At 35.6% G+C, this 26,604-nt stretch overlaps 2 protein-coding genes across 2 annotated transcripts; one reads left to right on the forward strand and one right to left on the reverse strand.

Moving 5' to 3' along the window:
• Window positions 1-228: 228 nt before the first annotated feature.
• On the reverse strand, window positions 229-1,076 carry LOC306852829 (trypsin inhibitor ClTI-1-like). Its single transcript, XM_079389925.1, has 4 exons — window positions 909-1,076; window positions 723-763; window positions 529-638; window positions 229-432 (listed from the first exon to the last, which is right to left on the reverse strand). The coding sequence occupies exons 1-4, from the start codon at window positions 943-945 to the stop codon at window positions 387-389; spliced, it is 234 nt and encodes a 77-aa protein (XP_079246051.1). The 5' UTR covers window positions 946-1,076; the 3' UTR covers window positions 229-386.
• Window positions 1,077-1,241: 165 nt separating this feature from the next.
• Window positions 1,242-25,049, forward strand: uvssa (UV-stimulated scaffold protein A). The gene is made up of 14 exons (XM_079391193.1): window positions 1,242-1,598; window positions 1,825-1,946; window positions 2,599-2,929; window positions 3,513-3,633; window positions 5,585-5,911; window positions 6,032-6,141; window positions 6,319-6,447; window positions 13,872-13,977; window positions 18,750-18,951; window positions 19,286-19,438; window positions 19,938-20,121; window positions 20,321-20,432; window positions 24,203-24,392; window positions 24,569-25,049. The coding sequence occupies exons 2-14, from the start codon at window positions 1,837-1,839 to the stop codon at window positions 24,660-24,662; spliced, it is 2,169 nt and encodes a 722-aa protein (XP_079247319.1). The 5' UTR covers window positions 1,242-1,598; window positions 1,825-1,836; the 3' UTR covers window positions 24,663-25,049.
• Window positions 25,050-26,604: the final 1,555 nt, after the last annotated feature.

Below are 26,604 nucleotides of genomic sequence, written 5' to 3' on the forward strand. Positions count from 1 at the left end.
AACACCGATCAATCACCTCATACTCTCTAACATCACATTTTCCCAAAAGTTTCCACCTTTTTCTTTTGGTTGTTGTCTTCGTGTTATTATAAACTACTATAGCTCATAAAGCTTATATTCCAATACAACTTTAAGTCTTTTTATGTTTATGACCGATTTATCAAGAGAATCACTGGAGTTGTGATGAATAGTGCCAATTTATACTAAAGACAGCACAGTACACAGCAGTGACTTCTATATCAAGGTTTTATTAAGAGATTATAATGTTTTAAAAAGGACACAAAACAGGGGGAAAACACTTTCTTAAAACAAAACCATTTTTAAAAAACTGCATGTGGTTCCAGCCTTCATGTCACATCCAGATAATATAACGGAGTAGATTTGTCTCAGCATTCACCCGTCCTGGAGATTAAAGTGTTGACCTTGTCCTCCCTATGACAAGACAGTCAAACAAATTTTCAAAAGGACACGAGTAAGAACGTTTAAATGGAGGATAAAAATTAAATATTAAAAACTTGATTTACTTACATATTTCCCAAACACAGCATGCATTCGTTGGCATATGTGACTCCATCAGTGCCACACACAGGGCTATATTCCCGGGTACATATGGGCAGGAAGTACTCAGAGCATCTTGGCTGCCAACAAAAGCACACAGAATACATTAGATACATATAGTGGTTAAATAAAGCATCACGAATTGGTTATAATCTTTAACCCACCTCTTTAGAGCCATCAGGGATAACAGCTGCACTTGCCAAAGCTGTTTAGAAGAAAAGTGAAACACAGAGTCAGAGAGAGAGAGAAAAATAACTCACAGTCTTATATGAAGCGCCTGCTACGTGATTTTTTTTCTCAAAACATCAGACTTTTGCGTTCCTTGTTACCTAAATCAGTTACAGACTCACCTGCCAAACAGAGTACCAAAACCACCTTTGTAAGCATGATTGTTTGTATACAGCGACGTGTTGACTATGTAATCTATCACTCTCAGGTGTGGTTAGTCCTTTTATTGCATTTTTGCTCCCACCCACAGAACGGTTACAAATTTACAAAGTGCGTCACTCGAATTCCACGAATTCCGCTGCCCGACGCTCGGTCAATGCGCCTCGCTGATTGGCTGACAGCCAGACGTGTGTGAGTGGGCGGTTGTCAGCTTGTCGAATACGAAAGGAAGGAAGTCTTGCCTAATGAATATTGATTTTGTTACGTAACAACACCCACTAAGCAACGTCAGCAGCGTCTAATGAATAATCATGAAATATTCATAGCTTCTGAAGACGCGCGCGGCACAGGTGTAACAGAAGTACGCACACTCATATACTGCCATACACATTTAAAATAATTTGAATAATATTGTATTAACGATTATGTTTCGGTTGTAGTTCAGTAAGAATTTACACCTGAGAGCGACTCTTATTTTGAAAATGGCGGCCTCCTCACACTTCACGGTTGCAGAGTGTGTCTTTGTTTACATTCCCTGATCAATCGCACTAAAATACTGAGATGAGTGAATTTCATTTCCGAACGGATACATACATTTTATATAATACAAGTGATTATTAAAGCCAGTTTAATTACAGCAGGTGGAGGAAGCGGTACGTGTCATACATTATATCCACTACGTTAAATATTTTGGATGCGGTCTGCTAAAATGAGAAGCTTTCTGTCACTAGTAGACTTTGTGAATCTATCTATATATCTGTGTTTAACGGCAGCTGCATAACAAAAATAATAATGAGTATAGTAGCATATGGGGGTAACTGTTTTTCAGTGATGGTTGCTTTGACCCTTTCCTTTCATTCTTTATTCCTTCTGTTCTAGGGTTATGTCAAGATGGACCAAACGATGCGTGATAAGCTCTCACAACTGGTTGAGGAGTTGACTACCTCAGGAGAACCACAGTTAAACCAAGACAAAATGAAGGAAGTGAAGAAAATATGCAAGTATGTTTTTCGTAGGTTGTTGATTTCTTCACACACAGTAAGTAAAAACAACAACAACGTGGACCAAACTTGAGTCATGTGAACAGATTTGAACATTCTGGAAACGATTTTATAGGAACGAAAACACTCTTCTTTAAGGGCATCTTTATTTGCTTAGTGAGTGTTTTTGCCCCATTGCGGTCACTGTATTAGTAAAAGGCCCATTGAACCAGTTGAACCCTAGAGCCTATTGAACTTTACCTTGAAGTGAACTTAACGACAACTGGAGCCAATGACAGTCTTTTGTTTAACCATCATGCATTTTGTGCTCTCAGATGGTGAGGCAAAAAAATGTAAGAAAAAAAAAAAAGATTCCGTAAATTTTGATTTCAGACAGCAATGCCATAGTCACCAAAGCTTTTGCCACCTCTGCCCAAAGTGTGCTTACAATCTCATTATCTAGTCACAGAATGAGGAAACTGGTCTTACCCAGTGTTTATTTATTAATGTTGTCAGTTATGAAGCATAATCAAAGTCCATTTGGTGATTTGCCAAGTAAGCATAAATCTGTATTTGCTCATGTTTGTTTGTTTTTGTGGCCACAAAGCAGCACTGGACATATAACCTTACGCTCCTTGTTAAGTTGAATCTCTTCTTCCTTTTCTGGCCACAGAGTTTCCACTGACTATGTTGATCATTATTACCACTTGATTATGACCCAGCTGAACCAAGAGCACGCAGAGATCCGTCTCTCTGCCTTCCAAATGGTCAATGAGATTTTCAGCCGGTCGCATTACTTCAGAGATCTTCTCATCACAAATTTTCAGGAGTTCCTGGAACTTACAGTAGAAACAGATGCTGAGCAACCGTTGCCTCCACCCAAAGAGGTGGCGAGAAAACTAAGGACACTTGCCATTCAGACTGTGCAGTCTTGGCACGCCACGTATGGAGAGGCGTACAAGAAACTGTCTCTGGGATATCACTTTCTTAAGCAGATTAAAAAGGTATTTATCTGGACGCGCCTGTTCTGTGATTATAGTATTTAATACCATCAGTCTGCACCCTGGGACACGTCACTATTGTTATATAATTATATAAAGATTGTTATGGAAACACTATTGTGTTCTAGCTAAATTTAGCTGTGTAATCAAATGTGAATTAATCAAGCAATTAATAAAAAAAAAAACAATTGTGTGTCATTGTATTTTCCAATATTATGTTCAAATTGTTTATTATCTACATATGGTTTTTATGCACTTGATGTTATGGGCGGTTTTAATTTTGAATAGAATTCGTCATTATCATAGTGAAATGTCTCCCTAAAGGGATAGTTCACCCAACAACTAAAAATTCTCTGTCATGATTTACTCACTCTCAAGTTGTTCCAAACCTGTATAAATTGCTTTATCTCCTTAACATAACAAATATATTTTGAAGAGTAAGGGTAACCAAATAGTTGCTTGTCTCCATTGACTTCTGTCTTATGGAAAAAATACTATGTAAGTCAATGGGGACCAGAAACTCTTTGATAACCCACAAACAGATTATTCATTTATCACTTTAAGAAATCATTGTTTCTTTTTTTAGGTAGATTTTCATGATGTTGAAGCAAGAACATTGGCTGAGAGAAAAAGACAAGAGGAGAAACAGAAGAGATTGGAAAGAATTTACAAAGAGAAGCTTGAAAAGGCCAAACAGGAAATGGAAGGTAAACACCTTTATGTTCACAAACCGTAACTCCACTGAAGAAAAAAAAAATCTACAGATAAGTACTTGTTACCATTTGAGCAAAAAAGAGAATTAACAAAAATAAATGAAAATAAAATATAAAAGTAAAATCATTTTACACTAAAATCAGTTGTCGACACTAAAATCAAGTAATTTGATTATTCCTTGATATATTTACACACATTTTTATTTTATATAAATGTAATTTTTTGTCGTCATTATATCATGTCTCCTCTAAACTTGAAGGGCTAGCAATGTGGCAAACAGGCCAATAATGCAGTCATGGAGCCAGTTGAGTGCAAGTGCACTATTGGCTTGTTTTCAGAAATTTTATCAAATTATTTTACTGAAAACTAACATTAACATTAATTTCTCAAAATGGAACTAATGATCTGTAATGAAGAACTGGGTTGCAGGTGACATAACATAGACGCTACTGCATTGCCATGTTTATATTTCCACACATTCTTGATAGGACATCATCTGATTACCCATCCAATCTCTGTTTTTATATCTGAAGTCAGCTTACATTATACAGCAGAATTTCTACACATTTTTTTATTATTATTTAGATTCTGGAATTACTGCTTATTGAGAGTGGGAGTGAGTTATGTTCATTTTTAACTATAGTTCTCTGTACTTCTTAATTGTAGCATTGAATATCAGATCAGCTGATGTACAAGGCACCTACACATATTTATTAAATACCATTGCGTTCATTCTGGAAACAGATTTATGCATTTATGAGAGCAATTTATTATTACAGGCTTGTATTATAGTATTTGTTGTACCACTTTTTGGAATTAAATCACTTTCATCTTATAATAGATATAATGCAGTATACAGTATAGGCACACCTATCTCAACAATGTCTGTATAGCTTATCCTGTGTAAATTGGCAATAATCATTACTGACATCCACAGTAACAAGTACTTTACAGACATTAAAACTTATCCTGTTTGACTGATACCTTCAAGATATTGTATTTTCGTCATTGACACCCTGTTTGCATACGCAATGTGGCTACACACATGTCCCATAAGCAATCCAGTCATTTGTGTGCAGAAAGTGGAACTAATTCTAAATTGCTGTTGTTAAAATGCACAGATAGAAAATATTTAAACAATTTGCATGTAAAGCTTGTGTAAATGTGAAATTCCTAGATGTGTATTGCTGTAAGGGTAAGTTTACAGTAAAGTATTTTAAGTTTATTACAGCATGTTTAAGATTTCACAGCTCCACCAAGAATCGACATTTCCTGAGAAACTATGTTAAGCAAATACTTTATATGCTGGTTAAACACTGAGTGATCGCTCCCAGGACAACCTTTAAATGAAATGAGCAACTGGAATCGGTAATCTTAGATATAATACTGTAAATAAACAAAAAAATCAACAGGCTAAATATTTACTTCAATGAATCAATCATTTTAATTCACAACCCCTTGAATACAAAAACCTTGTCAGAAGTGGTTAATGACTTGCTAGAGTATTCTTTAAGACTTGGGAAAAGAAAAAGGTGGCAATACATTTACAGGATATGGGTGAAATAGCATAGTTGTATTTTTTTTTAACAATCACTTTGGCGCTAATATTACAACATTGATGTAATTTTTCAAAATTCTTGACAAAATGCAAATTTTTCAAAACTCCTAGCACTTTTTAAGTATATACATATAAACATAAGTTCATTTGTTCAGTGAACTAAAATCTTACATCTTCAAAATCTTGTCAAAAATAAAAATAAATATCTAGAAAACATTGCATTTAACAATCTTGTTTTAAAAAGAGTGACAAGTTCTTGTTCAAGTTTTGTTCTGTTTAAAAATGTCATTAAGTGCCATTAATCCATAGTTAAATATAAGAAAAACAGTGTGCCCATCCATTTCTATCCATGCTAAAATGCTTGTTTTGATCTCTCTTTCATTAAGAAATGACGACTGAGATTGAGGAAACCTTGACTGAGATGAACAACTGCATAAAACTGCTTGCAACCGATGACTTAAACCTGTTTAATGAGGAAGCAACAGTTGCTAAAACCTCTGCGGAAGCTGAGAACATATCTGACCAACCCTGCTGCAGTAAAGACCTGAGCAATGAGCAGAGCGGAAAGATGACAGAGAAGACAAATGATGAAGGGCAAACAGACAAGTGTAGTGACGAGAGTGACACAGAGGAAGTTCCTGATGAGGACGTCTTTCTCCGCAGCACTGGTTTAATGTCTTATGGATATCAGCTGGAGCTCAGTGTGTCCACAGGTGTATCTGACTGATCGGGTTCACAGCCATTCTCATGATACGTATCCTCTGTCATGTCATAGCATGGCATGGAATTTGGAGTTCAAATTTTGTGAATAACCATTTGAATCATGTCTGCAGATTTAAAATTGAGGGAGACAGAGGAGAATGAAGCAATAGTAAACACTGTGAGGGATCTCCATAGACTCATCACAACCAGACACCTGCCTCTGGTGCAGTCCTGGATCCAGGTAAACCCTTTGACCTCTGAAAGGAATCATTCATTCCCAAATGAAAAACATGTCACTGATTATTCAACAATAGATGTTTAGCACAATGTCCGAGCTGCTCTTTTCCACAAAAATCCATATTTTAAACTTTATAAACCATAATCTTTCACAGCGACCTGTAAAATGTGTCTTTTACAGGTCTTTACAAAGGTGGGTGTTGAGGAAGAACTGATGAGGAGAGCCACTGAGTTAAAGAAATCACTGGAGTACGCCTTGAAAAAACACGAGCGTCTTCATATAGACTACAAAAACAGAGAAAGAAGAGTGGTGAGTTTTTTCAAACAGATATAGGCCTACACTTTTCTGACTGACAACTGTTTTTATTTTTGACATGCTGCATGGCTGTTCCAGGATTTTACAATGATAAATATCGTGTGAATTTGTTTTGTCAATTGCATTCAATATATTTAACTTTTCACAGTTACATCAAAGCAGATCAGGTCACTCTTTATATTAGGTGGCCTTAACTACTATGTACTTACATCAAAAAATAAGTACAATGTACTTATTGTGTTCATACTGCATTACAAAACACTATTGCTGCTATTGAGGTGGGATATGGGTAAGTTTAGGGACAGGTTTGGTGGTATGGGTAGGTTTAAGGGTGGGTTAAACGAGTAATTATAAATGTACTTACAGAAATTAATTACAGATGTAATTACATATAGGTATTTTTAAAAAATATAAGTACAATGTAAAAGCATGTATGTACACAATAAGTGCATTGTACCAAGTGATTAATTTAAATGTAAGTACATAGTAGTTAAGGCCACCTAATATAAAGTGGGACCCCAGATCATAATGTTTCTGGTCTTAACAATATGTTTGCATAACAATGATTATTATTAATATATAATATTAATAGTTCTAATATAATACATTAATTTATATATCAATGAATTTCCATTGATTGGATACATTATCCAACTCACAACTGATTTTTCTGTGTTGAGTGAGTAAGATATAGTATACTGTATACATACATGCAGTATGTACCATGCTGTAAGCAGCAGTGATCACAGTAATTCAGCAGTGCAAATTTGATTTGGAATAACTTCAGTAATGGGGAAGTCATGGCCTAATGGTTAGAGAGTCGGACTCATAACTCAAAGGTTTGCACTTGCACTTGCACTTTGGATGGGTTGAATGAAGAGCATAAATTCCGAGTATGGGTAACCATACTAGGCCACATGTCAGGTCACGTTTCACTTTCACGTAATGCGTTATCCCCAGAGGAGGGCGCTCCTTCCCCACACATTAAATAATAGAATTTTGTCAAATAGAGTGCTGGAAAATGTTTGCTTGTCAAAAGATGTCCAAATGTAACACATGACGAGGGTGTTCAGAATATTTGTGTAGTAGTGTGGCCATTTTTCGATTACGCTGTTTATTGTATGGTCAAATGCGCATCTTTGCTACAGGGAGGCACAGCTCATGTGCTAATGGAGATTTGCTCACTCTAGGGTGGAATGAGACACATCATTATGACACGTTATCCATTTTTAACTGGGTGAAAAGAACAGACAGGGTAGAGAAAAAGGAGGGGTGTGACATTGACAAAGCACTTGACTACACGCCAGAGAGGTTTATCACTCTCAGTGACGATTTTCAATGCAAAAAGTCAGTGCTTTGTGATAAAGCAACAACTAAAAGGCCTTTATCATAATTAGTTTTTCCTTTTCCCCCTAAAAACATTCCATTACTTTATTCCCTGTGTCATTGCTAATGCCATAGCAATGACACAGGGTGGAATTGCTTTCAGCTTAAACTCCTACTGATTGAAGAACAGAAAAAGATGTAAAATGACTATTTATAATTTTTCTGTGTGCCTTTATCACATGATAATGAGTTTTAGATTAAACAAAAACTCCAATAGCTTGGAAATTTAAATATATTATAAGGAAAATGAATTACTAAAGTATACCAAAATATCAGTTAGTTGCATAAATAGCACACCATGTTTTTCCTCATATAAGATCCTTATGTGGATTTGTGGCTGAGGTCTGAGGTTCCTTATACACAAAATATGTAATGAAAAAAAACATTTATAGGGCTGGGGGAGAATATACACTATTTACTGTGATAAGGCAAATTAATGGCTTGTCCTGAAGTGCAATAATTGAGGACAATAATATCTATTTAGTTTGTTTTTCTTAATCTCATATAGAGTAGTTTGAAGTAAATAACACTTAAAAATGTATGAATGTTGTTGCGATAAATAACATTTTAAAGCATAAAAAAAAAAAATTATATATATATATATATATCGGTCATTATGAAGACAAAGTATATTGTGACACTGTGGTTGTGAAATGTGGATCATGTTGATAGTTATTGTGATCCTCTGAACATGTGATTATACTGCTAGGAAATCTGCGTGAACTTGAGGAGAACTGACTTTGTATAGCCAATAAAAATAACTTTAACAGCCGCTGGTTAAAAGACCTACAGCTCCTGCGGCATTTGAGATGAAACTTGCTTAGATGTGCTGTATCTAATTCAATGACAGCTGTGCACTTAACTCTGAATTAAGTGATCAAATTCATTTTGGGGGTCGCTAGCTCACAGTGTGTTCTTCAGCATGAAAGAACAGATACGTTTTGGTTACTCAAAATTACAGTTAAACTTTGGGCAATATTTGTTTTCGGCAGACAAAACTATTTGATTAATAAATGTACTCTGAAAAACATTTACTGTAGGATTTGCTTTCTAAACAATTTTAACAAATAATTAGAAAGAAATGGCAAGTAACACATTGAATTAAGTGTAAGATTTTGAAGCAGAAAGACTGAAATAGTATTTTATATCATAAGTAATCTTTGTTTTATTACTACATTTTATTTTTTTTACAGTGAACCTATTCAATAAATAAATAGATAGATAGAAAGAAAGCGTGTATAGGGTGAATTTGAGTAAATTCAGGTAAATTGTGAATTTGGGTAAATTAGAACACTTTTGCCATTGAGATGACTGGGAAAAATGTCTCAATTATCCTGAAATAACCCTGTGTGTGTGTTTGCATGTATGTATATGTGTGTAAGTGAGCTTTCAAATTGAGATATGACAGGAAACTTCACGAGAGTCTCTCTCCAGGCTGCCTAGAACGTGTTCTCGTAACAAAGCACATTTCATTCTTTTCTGCGGTCAGCTAGCCCGCTAGTCCATACACCTGAGTTATTGGTTTGCCGTGGTAATTTGCAAGACCTTCCCCGTAAGAGAGGAGATTAGCATATAAATAGCAGATGCACAGAGGACCATCACAGCTGAGTACATTTAATTTTTGGTTTATAAGATTGAATGGGTTTTTAAACGCATAGCCATCAAACTTGGCCAAAGACAAATGAAGTGTAGGGCTCAGTTGTCCGAGGCTACCTCCTCAGCTCATTTTTTAAAAGGATAACAGACCTGCTTAAGGAGTGTGCCTGGCCGATGCTTCCCTGGGCACAAAGTAATTGAGATTGCTTACAGAGTTAATTAGACCATACAAAATATATTGGAGGGCACGAAGAGCACTGCTGGAATGTGTTTTCCCCATAAGTGGGGGACATTTAACCGGAAACTCATTATCTTATCCTCTCAGGGTAGAGGCCAGGGGCCAGTGCATGATCAATAGAGTTCACTGCGAATGTCTGCCAGTAGTCCACTCGTGGAAGCACATCGTCTAAATATTCAATATCACTCTTATATGTCCTTGTCTGCTGATGAAACAAATCATGGAGGTTAGCAGCAGTGTTTTTTAAGTATTATTGAGATACTATCATAGTTTTTTATTAATATTTTGAATTAGTTTAAATTTGTATTATTTTCTGGAAACATTCCTGGGCTACTTTACATTGTCAGGAGTTTAGGTTTCCTTGAGACACTTGGAAGTGTGCTTGACATGTCAGCAACACCTGCGTCAGCAAAAACCCTTATATGGAGACTCATTCTTAGTATCTACACACTCCAGTCAAAGAATTATAATACTGCCTTTACAAGTTGACAGTGCTGATTTTATCACAACAGATGTGATAAAAACACAAGTGATTTAAACATAACAGTTTTTGGTCTGCAATGTCTATTGTGCAAGTATTTTTAAGCACTTTAATCTATCAAGGTAGTAACTGCATTTGATTAAATAAAGACAAGATGAATAGACAATCTGTTCTGCAGCTGGTGGCAACAATGCATAAAAAAGGTTTAGGTGAGATTGAAATTATGTTTAAAGTTTGTAATTAGTTGCAGATTGCAGAATGACTGCTCAATGTTTCAATTTACATCAAATGTACCCTCCCTTTTTTTAATGTGGTGATGGACTTTCCTGTTTCTCTATTTCTGAAGTGGACTCTGTCGGCTATTAGCAGTGGTGTTTACATGTGTTAAATACTATAAAAATGTGAAAGTAACTAATTAAACTCAAGTACAGACCAGGGGCAAAGCCAGAAATGTTTAAGTGGGTGGGCCTACATAAAACAGGGTGGGCAAAGTGTACTGTATGAAAACTGCATGTCAAATTTCCAACAGAAAATATAACGCAGCACAAAGGTTTAAAACAGAAAATAACAAAACATATACAACTCTGAAAAAAATAAACAATAAAACGACTATAATGACAGTATAAGCATTATTTGAATTATTGTTTGGAAAAATGTCTGTAGTTACCTATAACACTTTACAATAAGCTTTCATTTGTTAACGTTAAACTAACAATATACTTCTACATGATACTTCTAATGCATTGAATAATGTTAATTTAACATTTACTAATACATGCCTAAAATTAAAAGTTGTATCTGTTAACATTAGTAACTGACCTAACACAAAATAACAATGAACAGTATTTTTATTAACTCATGTTAATAAAGGTTAATAAACTTTGAAACAAATGTTAGATAATGCTTTAATTAAGGTTAACTAAAGTAAGTTTATTGTAAAATATTACCTCAGTCTGATACTATATACAACGGGCATTTGGGTTAAACACGCAGATCATCTCATAATCAAGTGTCTCTGTCAGTTCTCGTTCAAAGGAGAGTAAACATTGAGGACCGTGCAAATACGCAGTTGTTGTGGAGAACAGTATCTAGAACATTGTTTATGTTTCTTTCTACAAAAGACGCATGTATTTAGCTAATCAAACACTGTATATGTGCTAATATGACGTTTCAGACATGCTTGGCTCAGACGTTTCCGATCTATAAATCCATCACCCGCAGGTGGTGTGGTCTCAATTGAAGATGGTCCGGATTCATTGCTAAGACTTAGTTTAAAGTTAAAAGTAGTCAAAAGTAGCTTGTAGACAGTGGTACAGAAAGTGGGTGAACAGTACAGTTTGTGTGTTGTGAAAAAAACCTTTAATGCATTTAGCTTAAATGACATTAGACTTACTTAGACATTTAAAGTATCAATTTTCATTGCATTACAAATTTTAGGTGGAGACTATAGGGCTTGAGTATGAAATGAAGGGATTATTTAATTTCATAACCACTGAAAACACACAGATGTGTTCTGTGTTCACCATAGAGGGCTCATTTCTGAACCAACGCCACCAGTGCACGTAATTGAGACCTCATGCAAGCAAAGACAGTTTATACCTCAATATGGAATTGTCAACATAGCCTGCCTGCAATAATGAAAAAGACAAAAAAAATGAACGAAAGCAAAGCAAGCTACAATCTTTAGTACGCTATATTGAGGTAATCATGGAGACAATTAGACAGAAAAAATGGAAAGGCACGCTAGAGCCGTACACTTTAGCATTGCCCTCGAAAAGGAAGGGCACGCAGATTATATATACCATTTTATACCAACGACCCCCATATTTAAAAACTGGCATTCTGTTATGCATTGTAGCGCACGGGCCGCTTAAGCACCTTTTGAGTAAATTAAAAGGCATAAATTCTGTTTAGCACTAATGCAGACGTCGTCTCCCCAGGCCTGCGAGTCTGAACACCCTCGGCTAAGGAGTGGGGCCCAGGAGGAGGGGGGTAAAATAGCCTTCAGTTGCTTTTCACCTTTCATAAATTCCAGGCTGGGGATTTCTGTACCAAAAAAAAAAAAAATCATTTGCAGCCCGGTGGTTCATTGCTATTCTGTTTAGATTGATGGTGGTCATTTACCCGGCAGTGGAAGTTAAGTGCTGCTGTCACTCTTGAAGAGCATAATTGGGAGGTTCCACAGGTCAGTGGCGGTGACAGTTTTCTCTTTTGATTAGTGTTAGAGTGATAACAAAACTTACAGCGCGCGTGATGGATGAGCAGGTGCAGATGGCAGCAGTAGATGCTCGGAGGGAGAGCAGAATAAAGCTCACCTGCCTCCTGAAACCATGAGCCAGTCACCATCGTCTTCAGCACTTAAAGACATCTACAATGCGATTATGCTTTATTTTTTTTAATTAGTTGTGTTTGCTTAATCATCACTTTTACTATTGAACATACTTGGCATTTGTAACTATAGATATTAAACTTTGGTTGGTTGTTAACTGCCCTGCATTGTGGTATGGCCATTGATGATATTTCAGATCTATCAGTTGTAGGTTTTTTAAAGGCTGATACAAATACCAGTATCTGAGAATATTGTGGCTGATGGCTGATATAATACTTACAAAAATGTTACTTAAAATTTAATTATATCCAGTAATACCCAACTATTTCATTGAAACACAAGTTAAACATCCCCCCATAGAGTATTATACATTTGTAAAAATCAAATCTGTTATATAAATGTTAAAATTGCAAAATTGGTTTTAGCATTAACATAATATGACATGGTAAAATTTGAGCATTTGTTGTTGATACTTTCCCCAGACCTTGAGATTTATGAAAGCTTTTCAGCTTACCTTTATCATAGATACACATAAGATCAGAGAATAACTTCTCTTCTTGTCAAAGGTTCTTAAAGCCTTGATCTGGTTTGAATCACATTTAAGATGGGTTTATCCGGTGCCTCGTGCTGACTTGATATCCTTACAGTGATTGCATGGTGAACACGGGACTTCAGAGTAAAAATCGTATCACCTTGTTCGCCCTGCTCTTTTGTAGAACAACCTGCACAAAGATGTAATCAGTAACAACTCAACCTCACCATCTCTAGCCAAGACTAAGACACCCAATATTAAGTGGGCATCCACCAGCAGCTTTAGTTTATTTTGGCTTGTCAGCAGTCCCATGTAGCCCTACTTTCTGAACCATCGCAAATAATTATTATTGTCTCCTTTGCGTGCTGACAGATGCTGGAAAAAAGTCTGTTTAACATAACAACTATTATTTTATGCGGTCACAGTTAGCTGGGACAATGCTCAGACTACCACTAGAAAAAAAATTGGATTTGGTCAACTGGAAATTCTATTAAGACTTTGAATTAAAATGTTAAGATGTCCCACGTTACTGCAGAGTTTGCCGTTCATAGTGCTGTAAATCTCTGGAATATCCTGAGGCCACAGTGAATATCTCATCTGAGTGTTAATCAGCCAGAAGAGAATTGCAGACATTCTTTGTAAACTGTCAGCAAACAAGCGTGGTTTTGAGAATAACAAAAAAATAGGAAATATTTTGCAACAGTAGTTTTTATTGCATTTTCAAAGTAAAATGCAAATGTTTGAGTAAATCAAGAAAAATAGGCTCATAGTTACTTAATTCCCTCACATGTTACCATCTCTATTAGGTGTTATTTATTATCATGGCTTTAAAGCGACTCTGTTTTTCCCGAGCTAGATGAGAGCTCCTGAGGACGGAGAAGACGACGACGACGATTTTGTAGACGTGCCGGAAAAGGAGGGCTATGAACCTCACATTCCTGAACATCTGCGTGCAGAGTATGGTGAGTTTGTTCAGGTGCAGATCTGAAACCTAATGCAATAAGACAGACCTGTTCATCAGTAAAGGGACTAGCTTTCTCTATAGGATCTTGCTTAATCCAAATAATCTCTCATAGGATATCGCCACACTCTTATAGTGGCTGCTTCAAAGTAGATATGAGCTGAAATGTCCTCTGGGGATTCCAGTTTGTTTGTAGTTTTGGGCTTAAAGCAGCAGGATATTTAAATGTGGAATTAAACGCACAGTGGTGAGTTTAGTTAGAAATGGTTATCTGTTGAAAAGCTTCAAAGCACAAAGGAAAGTTTGTTCATAGAGTTAAGGTGTAAAGCATTAAGCGTTTGTGTTCAAAGCATTGTACAACTTGTGGTAGTTGTGCTGTTTAGCTATGAGTTTTACTTTAAAAATAGGTATGTTGACAGTGAATTTAATTGGAAAAATCACAGATTCACATTATTGTAAAAGTGAGTCTCATCAACTCTGGGAAGAACATTGCTAGGTCACAATTTTCTACAAAATAAATGGGGGAAAAAATGAACAAAATAAGACCATGAAATCTATTATTTTTGCATTGTGACATTATTTGATGACAATTAAGCTCTTTTTTCCCCCTAGATTCTTTGTTTAAAGTATAAATTGTAAAATATGTATACATCACGGTAGTATTTTTTGTACTGCCTTTAATTTATTTATAGGTACAAAAATCATTGTAAGAAAGAATTACTTCATTACAGTAATAAGAATCTCCATTTGAGAATAATTTGGGGTCAAATGTGGGAGCAAAATAATATCACATTCAGTGTAAAAACAGCTGCTCATTTAAAAACTCTGATATCTTTGTGAAAGGTAATAAATTGCTTGGAGCCTGGTTTAAATCAATTATAACCTGGGGCTGCCAACAGAAATCTGTTTTGACAGCTGACTATTTGTACATGCAGAAGATTCTTGTCCATCTGGGCAAGGACAGCTCTATTGACAAGAAGCCACAGGCAAAAGACAGAGGTCAAGCAATAGGTCAGACACAAGCTAAAGAACACAATTATATTTGACCTCAAATCCTGTCCAATTTTAAATTTACTGTCATGAAAATAATCGATTTCAGTGGCTAATGGGATTTATGCAGTTCTTGTAGGAACAGCATGCACTTTGGAAGTAGTTTAGTAATTTCCAGATTTTCCTGGTAATGTATGATGAGCTCCGCGCCGCACAGTAATTATGAGATGCAATATGATTTCACCAGACTCTCCTGTTCTCTTTCTTCATTTATTTCCTTTCAGCATCTCTAAACAGGCGCTAACTGTTGATTCATTAGGATATCATTTCTGCAGCTTCACAGAGCCAAGCTGCTTTCTGCAGTAAAGTATGTAATGATCAGTGCACTGGCCATGCCAAATTAACAATGCAATGGTGTTAATGAGCGCCCATTAGCTTGGAGTGGTAATTTACAATGCTCATCTCACAGGCCTCTTTGCGCTAAATTGTTCACCTACAAAACCGTGTATTCATCTAAAACCAAATTATTCTGAGCTTAATTTAATCATATATCATACAAATATCAATAAAAATTAGATGTTTAACATTTTGTTTTACTTTGTTACAGCATTACTATGTGGTTGTGAGGTTTATTTATTAAATTTTTTTAAAGATCCCATGCCCAGGTCTTTATGATCACTTAGAAAAGTAATAATTCTCTTTAACAGTGCACATTCTGAAATATCCTTCATATGCACAACGAATGCAGGATGTGCTGAAGTTTAATACGTATGGTTGTTCTAGTCCTTAAACCCCAAATATGAGCAATATTAATATTGATGCTTACCTTAAACTAGTAATGTTGTACCACAGTAAATCAGATGTGAGGCTCATTTGGAGACGTGCATGTCATTTCTTTTCTTTTGAAAAATGTGAAAAGATTTTTGGGTGCACTCTACATGTGGAGGAATATAGATTGAAAATGGAAATTGTGCACTGAAAGTGCAACCGTTCGCAGTATAATACTCCTAAAACAGGACTCAGAAAAAAATAATTCTGATTTACTGCCAAGTTAACTCCATCATTTCAAATTTATCAATCAGTGCAAGTTACCATCAGCAGTTTCATTTAATATAACATCAACCTGTCACAGGATTCGAGCTCATCCCTGGCTAATCCTTCCCTTTCTTTTTTCAAAATCACATCGGCTCCCTCATCCAGAGAGAAACACTTTAATTTGAAAAGCATTTTGTCTGTTCCTCTCCTCCTTTCTCTCTCGCCGTTCCTTTCACTACAGAGCTTTTATCTATTCCTTTATCCCAGCGTTCCTGTCAGGACGTTATCTCTCTCAAAATTTACATTTTAATTACAAGGCCTGTTGAACTCAGGAAAATCAATAACGCCACCATTGGCAGCTCAACTCTATGTCTACTGCTGGGCCTCTCTATTTCCTCTTATTGATTTATCTCTTTAGCACCTGCAACTTTATTGCTTCAGACAAATAGCTACCATTTTGGTCAATTTGAACAGAAAAAGAAAGCTTTTGGTTGTATATCATGATTTTGCACACCCGAGTGCTGCTATGATGCAGTAAGTCATTGAAAGGGAGTGAACCTGGATTAACTGTATACACCAGACGATTACAATCAGGATTCTCATCCTGTCCTGAGACCATAATTCATTTTCTTTTGTAATCCACTACATCTGTTGAACTGAACTGCTGGTATTACCAAGGCATCACTGTTGCTTTTGCTTATATTTAGGGTTAGTAATTTGATAAAGTAATCAGCACATAACTAGTCCTGCCATTGTGCTAAAGAAATAAGTGATCAGACTTGAATTTGCAGGAGGACAATAAAATAGGCAAATCAATCAATCAGTTGTAAGTTTATGAATTGGAGGAACCTGGGGGCGTATTACAGAAAGATCCTAACTTTAAAATCTTATCTTATCTGTTTGGTAACCATGGTAATTTCAGTTAGGACCACATTTAGGACAAAAGCTATTACAGAACAGCATTTCCTAAGTGCGTTATCCTATCTTAACTACAGATAGGAAAGGGGTATTACAGAAACCTCCTAACTTGACAAAAAAACCCTAAAAACTGTCTTAACTTTACGACAACCCCATAGCTCTCCTAACTTCAAAATTATTTGAAAGCTAACGGAAAAAAACGCTTACAACTGTGCTGTCCGACAATGGTATTACATTTATTAATAGTTGAAAATGAAACCTAGGATGTTTAATGGTAGAAAGACTCTTGGAGGACCCTGAAGATGTGTTATATTTTGATGATACAGACTGCCGCACAACATATTACAGTTAGCACAGGAACTGCAACCAGCATTATAGAGACCAACAAAAGAGTCACAGAGCATTACTGGTTGTAGTGCAAGTGACTAATGCCTTACGTTTTTTTGCAAAAGGCGATTTTCAAAGTGAAGTAGCTTTTGTTTACCTCATCAGCAGCTTGCTCAGTGTTGGTTGCTTGGTAACAGACCTGAGAGTGGATTGTCGAGCTTGATTATGCCATTTAAGATTTCCTAACTAGAGATAAGATACTATTTTGTAAGATAGGATAAGAATCCCAAATCAAGTTAAGATGTGCTTCTGTAATACTAATTTGCGAAAAATCCTAATTTAACACATCACATCTTAAGTTAAGACCTAAGATAAGAAACTTTCTGTAACACGCACCCTGAACCATATATAGAGACCAGAATATTAGACTTTAGTAAGCAAGTATGTTTTTTTTTTTCTGAACTGCAAACTAATTTTATGAACCGAGATGGGCACAAATACATGAAAATTATTTAAAATTAAACAAAGTACCTCAATTATTTATTATAAAAATACAAATACAGTATTTTATATCTTTATATATTTTTGTAACAATCAAATCAACCATCACATCTTACTTACCAGAAATTTTGACCTGATTGTGACAGAATTGACTCCATGTTCAGCTCCATAGTTTCTGGAAAAAACAAACAAACCGTTTTTAACACAGATCATGTGTGATTATAGAGACTGTTTTCAGTAGTGTTGGTCAGTTGTAAAGTACAAAATTTATGATATATATAATATCTGAAAAATAAGTTTTAATGTTCTTGAAGGCATAATATTATTATGTACAGCTGTATTTACTCATTTTTGTGAAAATTGTGGAATGAAATTAGCATAATTTATCTTTTTGATGAAGGAATTTTAATTGAATCTCTAGTTTCAAATATAAAAAACATCAGTCAGATAAAGAATATCATTTTGTGCAAGAAATTTCTGCAACCTAATGAACAGATTGTTTGGCACAATGTATTTTATGTTTTCTGAATAAATAAACAAATACCAAACCTAAATGTGTTTAATGCATAAATTATATTTAGATTTTTTTCAAAGACTTTAAAATATGAAAAAAATAAACATATCTAAAAAATACCTTGTCAGTGAGCAGTGATTTTTTTTTTTTAGTTTTAAAACCATATTTGTTGACGAGAAATAAGAGCAGACCAGGCTCCTCATATACCCGCAATCGCCATTTGTCTTTGAAAAGTGGTCAGGTGTCCCTTATTATGAGGAATTATGAGGAATTCACCAGAGTGTTTTTAATTTAATCTCATTCTGGAAGCTAGAGAGCTTAAGTGTGAGTCTTAGATCTTAAGTGTCACTCCTAAAACCACCTTAAGCCCCTGCACACTCCTGCTGGAACCCCCTCAGTCCGTTAGACTACAAGTTTGAATGTTGTGTTCTGAATATTTGACCTTACATAACATCATATAGTTTCCTTCTTCCTCTTGTCTTTAATAGGACTTGATGAAACTCCCTCAACATCAGCCTCTGGGGCCAAAGCCAAGCCATCAAAACCTGTGGTCAAACATCCTGTTCCTCTTGTGTCCTCCAGTCTCTCTCGACTCAAGAGGAAGATGTATGATGAAGAGCAGGACCCCACCTGTGCTGCTGCAACGCTGCATGTGCTCAAACAGAGGATTCATTCTACTCCTTCAACAAGGTGATCTGTACTTCCATGCTCTATTTTATCAGGTAACAGACTGGTATACACTAGGGCTGAAAAAAAATAAGGAATGGAATGTTAGCAGAAAAAGAACTAAAATATTTGGAAATGATCAAATGTTTTCAAATATTTCAAATATAGTGAGAGAAATCTGAGAAAACAAAACATTTTTAAATGTTTTTCTTATTTTTATATGGAAATATGGAAGTATTCATAAGAAATATATTTCATATAGTATTTCAAATACAATATATATATATATATATATATTTATTTATTTATTATTATTATTGTTGTTTTTTGAGATTGAAGTGTGTTCTGGTTGTTTCAGTATGTCTGGGGGCTCTACTGAGGTCGCAGTGTACAGCAGTGACCAGGGGGACATTAACAAAGACAAAGCCTCTGTTAAGGCCCCTGTTGTTCCGTTTGGTGTTGATCTTTACTACTGGGGAGAGGAGCAGCCCACTGCTGGCAAAATCATCAAGTACAGTCTCATTCATTAGAAACACTGAGAATGTTTTACATAACACATTTATCAGTCTCTTTTTGAAGTATAAATGGATTGTGTTATGTGATGTAGCCACTAGAGAGCACCATTGTATGCTCACTGACTTCAGATCAACTCCTATTCCTTAAAATTAAATGATGAAAAGGTTGATCTGGAGGTTTAACTTTTTTACATCCTAATACAAGATATACAATATAGGTTTTTCTGCTGTCATGGAAGACCTGTAAATTGTAATTTTAAGGCCTGGAAAAGTCATGGAACTCTACAAAAGTCCTGAGAAAATCCATACTTTTCTATGCTATAGAAATTCCATGATTTCTATACTAAAAGTACATTTTACAAGTTATGCTCACCCCTAAAATATTTCCCCAGCAAAAAAATCACTATATGATGGTTTTTAAAAATAGTCAAAGATCACACATTGATAGATTTTGTGCAGTTCCTTTACTAAGACCCTGTCCTCACTGGTTTTTAGGAACACATCACAGCACCAGTTCTGGGTGCCTCATGAGGTGGAGGAGGAAGTAGAAAATGAGGAACTGTCTGCAGAGATGAAGTCTAGATATATCACCTTTGCTGGGAAATTTAAACCTGTGGAGCACAAGTGCAAAACACCAATGCCAAATGGATCTTTGTGTGAACGCCAAGATAGAGTAAAGGTCAGAAAAGTAACAATTATGATGCCCTAAAAAATACACAGAAGAGATGTAATACTGAATATTTTTGCCCATATTTAGCTGTGTTTGGTAGAATGGTAGAAATGTATTCTTATTTCATTGTGTAAATAAATAGATATGAGCAGGACACTGATTGAATAAACTGCTGAATTAAGCTGAATTAAATGAGATGTAATTTCAGTGCCCATTCCATGGGCGTATTATCCCTCGGGATGAGCTGGGCAGGCCTGTTAACCCAGAAGATGCACTGCGATTGGAGAAGGAAAAGTGGAAGCGCGAGGAGGAGCAGCCAGGTTAGATCATTCATGCAACCTATTTAACAATATTCAACTCAACAGTCATGCCAGTAATATTTTTGAATGTGATATGATCAACTGATAGGTTTACATGTCTTTCAGTCCAATTAAGCCAGCAATCCCAATGCAAATGGATTATTTGGCTGCATGTAATTGTATGGAAAAGAGCAGCATGAGAATTCTTCAAACTATCTCATGTTTTTGCAGGTGTAATACTTACATCTGTGGACACAAAATGAGTAAATTCTGAAACTCTTAAGTTTAGGATCATGCACTCTTGCCAAATTAATATCGCACACCAACCTGAAAGCTCGATAATCTTCTTTCATGTTTTGTCAACCCAGTGCTGAAGACCCCAAGGCCTTTTCTACACTGTCAAAAGCCCTTTAGTAACCGGTAGCCAGGCGAAATACTAGACCTCCATTACCCACATTTCCTTCCTTATAACACAACAGTCCAATCAGGTGGTTGTGAGACTCTAGGAAGAGATGAACTGATGGAATCCCATCCAAGTCATCATCAATACTCAGATAATAGGACAGGCTGCATCTCACTCTGCCTCTCAGCTTTTCACTTTTCTCCTTCTCGTTCTGGTTTCTTTTCTTGTGGAGTCGGGTGCTAAAAGCCAATTAAGTAGCGCCTCCATGCTGTCACTGGAGCGTCGGATGTGCTTTCTTTGGCCACAGTTTACTTGTTAACAAACAGTTATCTGAGGCAACTGACTTCGGGGGCCTGCTGACCACTGGCTTGTGAAATAACATCTTTTGTAACTAAGTAAGCTATCGATCCTTGCGACTCCATCACGCCCTCTCCCCGTCGACATGCCGGTTGTCAGGGTAACCACAGGACACCCCACCTGTTCTCCTGCGCTGCCGGTGTGCTCATGATGTCCATCAGTTCACTGACTGAACACTTGCTCCCCTGCTGTGCCATTGATTTCTGCTTCAAGCTTCAGCCTTCCCAAAATATTTCAGTCGCACGTGATTCTGAACACTGTATGTGTTTCGGTGTGTCTAACGTAAATCTGTCATTTGTGTCATTATGATGCTGCTCATACTTCTAAGTGTGAAGTCAAATCTAACACCTGTACTGTTGCTTTTCTTAGCGCTCAGACTTGAAATTTGATAAAGCGAGTGAAAAAAATTCCCTTTGATTTACAATGAAGGAGGGGCCGTATCCATAACTAGAGACAAGAATGTCATACACTGTCAAATGGAATATGTCACTGGGACAGTACCGTTTCAAAAGGGACCATTTATCTAATATTACGTTTGAGATACTAATATGAAGGCTAAATAAAGTACAAAGGTGTAGTTTTGGAAATTGTACCACCCTGTGGCAAGTTTTGTACCATTATTTTTTTTTTTGTCTTCAGAGAGTGTAGAGGCGTGAGGGTGCAAGACTCTAACAACAGCATAGCAACAGACTAACAACCATTCAGAACTCTATAGTAACTGCATAGTGATGCCCTGGCATCCCCTGCATAACACCCAGTGTAAAGGGGTCATGGACTGAGAAATCCAAATTTGCTTGATCTAATTGATATATAAGAGGTCATTGTGCTATAAAAAGATTCTGTAATTTTCATAACTTAAAACTTTCTTGTTAGTTTTATATTGAAGCCAATTTGCCAAACGACAGGTTGTGGAATGTCACTCTATGACGTAATAGTGTGGCTAAACACCATCTCCGCTGAGGAAGATCAATGCTTGCTTCTACATTGCTGCCAGTTTAGCCCCGCCCACCGATTCACGCATGTAGTGTAAATAACAAGAAGCAAACACAGGTCTATGTTGAAACCAAATGATAAACTTTATTTGATGAACTTTATTTTTAATGAAATGCCAGACCATGTCAGTAAGAACCATGTCCTTTGTTCACTTCATTTTACGGTGGTTTCATTTACAAACAAGACACAATTTGATGCAGGATTTTCAGAAAGATTGAAACTAAAAGAGGAGGCTGTGCCGACTTCAAACAGAGCGTTCTGATGAGGGGGGTCAAAACAGGATAGCCTATTACTTCTAAATTATGATGATTTTTGATGTAAAAATCTTAACATTACAAGTGGACAGCTCATGGCACCTTTAAGTTGCATTATTGCTATAAAAGAAGGGGGATGCTTTATTAAAACTGTGAAACATTTTGTTCTTCAAAGTGATAATATGGGATGACTGACTACTTTGAAATCTTTCTATAAAGACAAAATGTTTTTTCCCCCGTATTAAACAATAGGACATATAACATTTAATATATAGTCTCACTTTTAACAAAAGGAAACAAACATATGTTGTGTTCTCATCATTATGACAGTGGGCACTGTGGAGCCTTGCACTAAAAATATGTTACAGCTATGGTCAGTTTTGCCTTTTAAGATCAACTACTTGAAAGTTAGTTGAACTGTCACCAATTACACATCCCATGTCAGTGGCAAATACTTTTGAAGGAAAGTATCGGCCAAGCATTTGTTTCTGGCTTTAGAGCTGCTGTCTGTTGTCTTTAAGGAATATTCCAGGTTCAAAATAGGTTAACAGTTCACCGTATTTGTGGCATAATTCAGCATAACACAACAATTTTCCTCCATTTCTATTAAAAAAAGCAAAAATATGTGTCATACTGAGACACTTAAAATTGAATGGGGACAATTTCATGACATGAAAACTCTACTCACACCTTAATCAAACACATATGAACCAGCTAATTAAGATCTCAGGGACACTTGATAATTAAAGACAGGTGTGTTGGAGCAAGGTTTGCACTGAGCTCTGATAGATCTGCAGGAACAGGATTGGGTACCCCTGTGATAAACCATAAAATGGCTGTAAAATTGCAGAGAACAGATTTGTAGCTGAAATAATACAAATTTTAACTGGAAAAAATATTGTGAAGTCTTTTATAAAATTATAAGCTTTACATTTCTGCCTCACCATAACCTTTTTGCAGTCAATTATATCTTAGCTTATATTTAACCCAAAATAGTCTGGACTGGTGCAAACCCAAAAGAGCAATATTACTGTGCACTTCACAACCATCTTTTCATGGAATTTTTGTGTTTAAATGTGTTTTCTATAGATAATCAAATAAGCTGACTGCAGCTGTTGCCTGTGATGCTCATGTGTGCCTGACTTATGCAGATGCGAGCTGTTGACAGAGTAGTCAGTCCTGCTGCACAGCTTAAGCTAAATGCAGGGCCCCCCATCATCCTCACAGGGATGAAGCCCCTAAAGGCTTGACTTAAGCGAGGACGGATTGTAGCACTCGTAACGGGGGCCTTTCACCTTCATAAATCCTTATAGGGACGACCAACTCCTCCATATTCATTTAAAAGGCATTTGAAAAAGCTGTTTGTTGCATGCATGCGTTTCACTACAGACTGATGAAGCGCAGTACTCTGTGCAATTAAACACTTTGGAGATTGTAAATAATTTAACAGCTACCGTTTTATCATTGCAAGATATGCATGTATCAACAGTAGGGGACATGCTTAATGAAAAGTTGATGATTTTGATCTATCTGCACTACTGTACAAAGTGTACGATCAGTTATTTTTTTTAAAGAAATTAATAATTGAACAGAAGTGACAGTAAAAACTTTAACATTGTTAAATGCTATTCTTTTGATCTTTCTATTCATCCCAATTTATCCCTATTGGGATAAATTATTTAACATAGATGAAACATTGTTCAAATTTGAATAAGTTGTGAAAATGTGTATAAATGTATGGTGCATTGATCTCTATTCTGGCAACCTTTCTCTTATTGGCTTAGATTGGCGAGACCCAGAGCTCATGAGGGAGATCGAAGCTGCAACTGGAGAAGATCTGGGCTCCTCAAAGACGTACGGGAAGGGAAAGAAGGGCAACAAAGGAAAGTCAAAGAAAAAGTACCCAAACCTTACAGATTTAAAGCAAAATGCCAGTACATCTCGTTCAAGACTAGAGAAGAAAGTCTTTAACAAGTAAGTAATAATAGATGTGCAATATTAAATAGAAACTCACTAAATTGGCCTCATACTTTTGGCTATATTTGGAGATAACTCAAGTCAAGTATATTTGTATTGAATACTGGTGAACATATTTTACAAGTGATGGGTAAATTAATCATTTGAATCTCAACCACATTGTTTCCTCATAGGAGCTCCATGAGACGAGTTACGGAGGTCATGAATAAGATGGACAAGAGGAAACATGAGAAATTTTCAAATCAATTTAACTATGCACTGAATTGAAGGATACAGCCGTACTGCCACACATTATGCAGAACAAAAGTGCATCGTTAATACTGTGCCTCAAATGAACTATTATCTTTGTATTGTCAACTTTGTATTGTCATTTGTAATGCCTGAATAATTTAATTTATTAAAAAAAAAAAAAATCTGAGTGGTATATATCTAAAAGTTAGGCTAAGTCCTTTTAAATCTTAATTTAAAATGGAATTTTATTCAATTTTGTATTTTCAACATTGTAATTTCAAAACTTTTGTCTTTGCTACATTGTAGTAGACCTATTTGTGATCCAGAATTTAAAATATAACAGTACAGATGAACAGAAGAAATATGTTGTCGGTGTAAGTCTCTACTGATTAAATTACTAAGCAACTTTCTACTGATTTTATAAGACATGACTTTGTCTTTAGTCATTTAAGGGGTTTCTTTGTTGTCAAAATTAAAGACACACCACAGCAACATGAAGGCAAAGGCAAGGCAGGATTTTTTTCATTTCAAGACTTTTACATAAAATCTGATTTATTAATGTTTGCATGTTCTTTAAGTAACATAGTCCCAGGATAGGCTTGCAGTTTACCTTAATCGATTAGATCTGCTGAAACAGTAAGTACACATTTTTATTAATATATATTTTTTTGTATCAATTATATTAAAAACAGCTTTTCATTACAACAAATGAAGAATGGCTTACAATTTTATATGAGGCTAGCTAAATGAAGTTGACTCTATATTGCAGAAAACTATGGCATTGTTAATAAGGAAGCAATGCTTTTGAATCAGCCTAAAGCTGTTAATTGGGAAAGTGATTTCGCTGTTACAGAATTAGTGTTAATTAACATTGGTGTAGCTCGTGGTCTTATTCCACCAACAAATAAATAAATATGTAAAATAAAAATAAAAAAGTTATTTTTTTTCCCCTCTCCATCCATCCATCCATTGGTAACGAATATGGATTCCTCACACTGATAGGACGCTATTGGCAGCAAGTCTTGGAAAGCAAACTTTAAAAACTAATAAAGAAACCTACTTCCCTAAATGTGCAAATAAGTATGATGATTTCGAACGGACGACGAAGAATATGACAATAATAATGTATTAAAAAAGATCGTCATGGTCCGTCTTTTCACACGTGTTCAACATAACGATTATAATGTCCCCCATACGTAAATATTTTATTCACTTGCAAAATTAGAGAAAAATATTTAAAGTATTTAATACATTCTAATTGTAACAATTATGATAACAATACGTAGTTAATAATGCTGTAAACGTGAAATGTACCTTTTGCACCCATTTTATTGTGTATTCATATGTCTGGACACGAAACAAGATCATACTTTGGCAGGCAGGAAACGAATTTAGCAATTGTTTAAAAATATATTAGTTTTTAATTGTTTTAAACCCCCATTTTATACAAAAAAAAAATAAATCACTAACATTATCCCGTTGAATATCGCGTAAAAGAAAAGTTTGCTTAGGCTATATAGGTTTAATGTAATAGTTTATGCCATTCGAAGTTTAAGCAGCATACAAAGCATGCATCAAAAACAATAGCACCAGGAAGGTAGAAAACCGTGCGAATTTTAGCAGCATTATAGCAACTAATGCGTTTTAAGGCGTTGGACTCCTTAGTATTACTTAATATTAATAGTACTTAAAGCACGCAAATTTCAGAAACGATAGGTCCTGACGCAGTCTTTACTTTCAGTATCAAACGGAAATCTAACAATAATAGACAAAAAATATTTTGAACGAACAAAACTAAATTGCAATCGAAATATTCTAATAGCCTACTTTTCAATTACCTTTCTGTAATCCTCAGCTGACATTTACGTTATTAATATTTAAGCAACTAGCAAAACAATAAGTAAATTTGAAAGGAAAATTAATTATCTTATTTTAAATATTTATAAATGTAAAATGATCATTTTCTACATGATATATT

The sequence above is a fragment of the Barbus barbus genome, assembly GCF_936440315.1.
Source record: "Barbus barbus genome assembly, chromosome: 33".
Classification (NCBI taxonomy): Eukaryota; Metazoa; Chordata; class Actinopteri; order Cypriniformes; family Cyprinidae; genus Barbus; species Barbus barbus.

What these genes read in the sequence shown, in the direction of transcription:
- LOC306852829 (XM_079389925.1), bottom strand. Translation starts at nt 945, where the DNA reads ATGCTTACAAAGGTGGTTTTGGTACTCTGTTTGGCAG. An exon ending in TTTGGTACTCTGTTTGGCAG is followed by an intron (nt 764 to 908) that starts GTGAGTCTGTAA and finishes TCTTCTAAACAG; the next exon opens with CTTTGGCAAGTGCAGCTGTT. An exon ending in ATGCTGTGTTTGGGAAATAT is followed by an intron (nt 433 to 528) that starts GTAAGTAAATCA and finishes GTCTTGTCATAG; the next exon opens with GGAGGACAAGGTCAACACTT.
- uvssa (XM_079391193.1), top strand. Translation starts at nt 1,837, where the DNA reads ATGGACCAAACGATGCGTGATAAGCTCTCACAACTGGTTGAGGAGTTG. An exon ending in ACATCTGCGTGCAGAGTATG is followed by an intron (nt 13,978 to 18,749) that starts GTGAGTTTGTTC and finishes TGTCTTTAATAG; the next exon opens with GACTTGATGAAACTCCCTCA. An exon ending in GAGAAGAAAGTCTTTAACAA is followed by an intron (nt 24,393 to 24,568) that starts GTAAGTAATAAT and finishes GTTTCCTCATAG; the next exon opens with GAGCTCCATGAGACGAGTTA.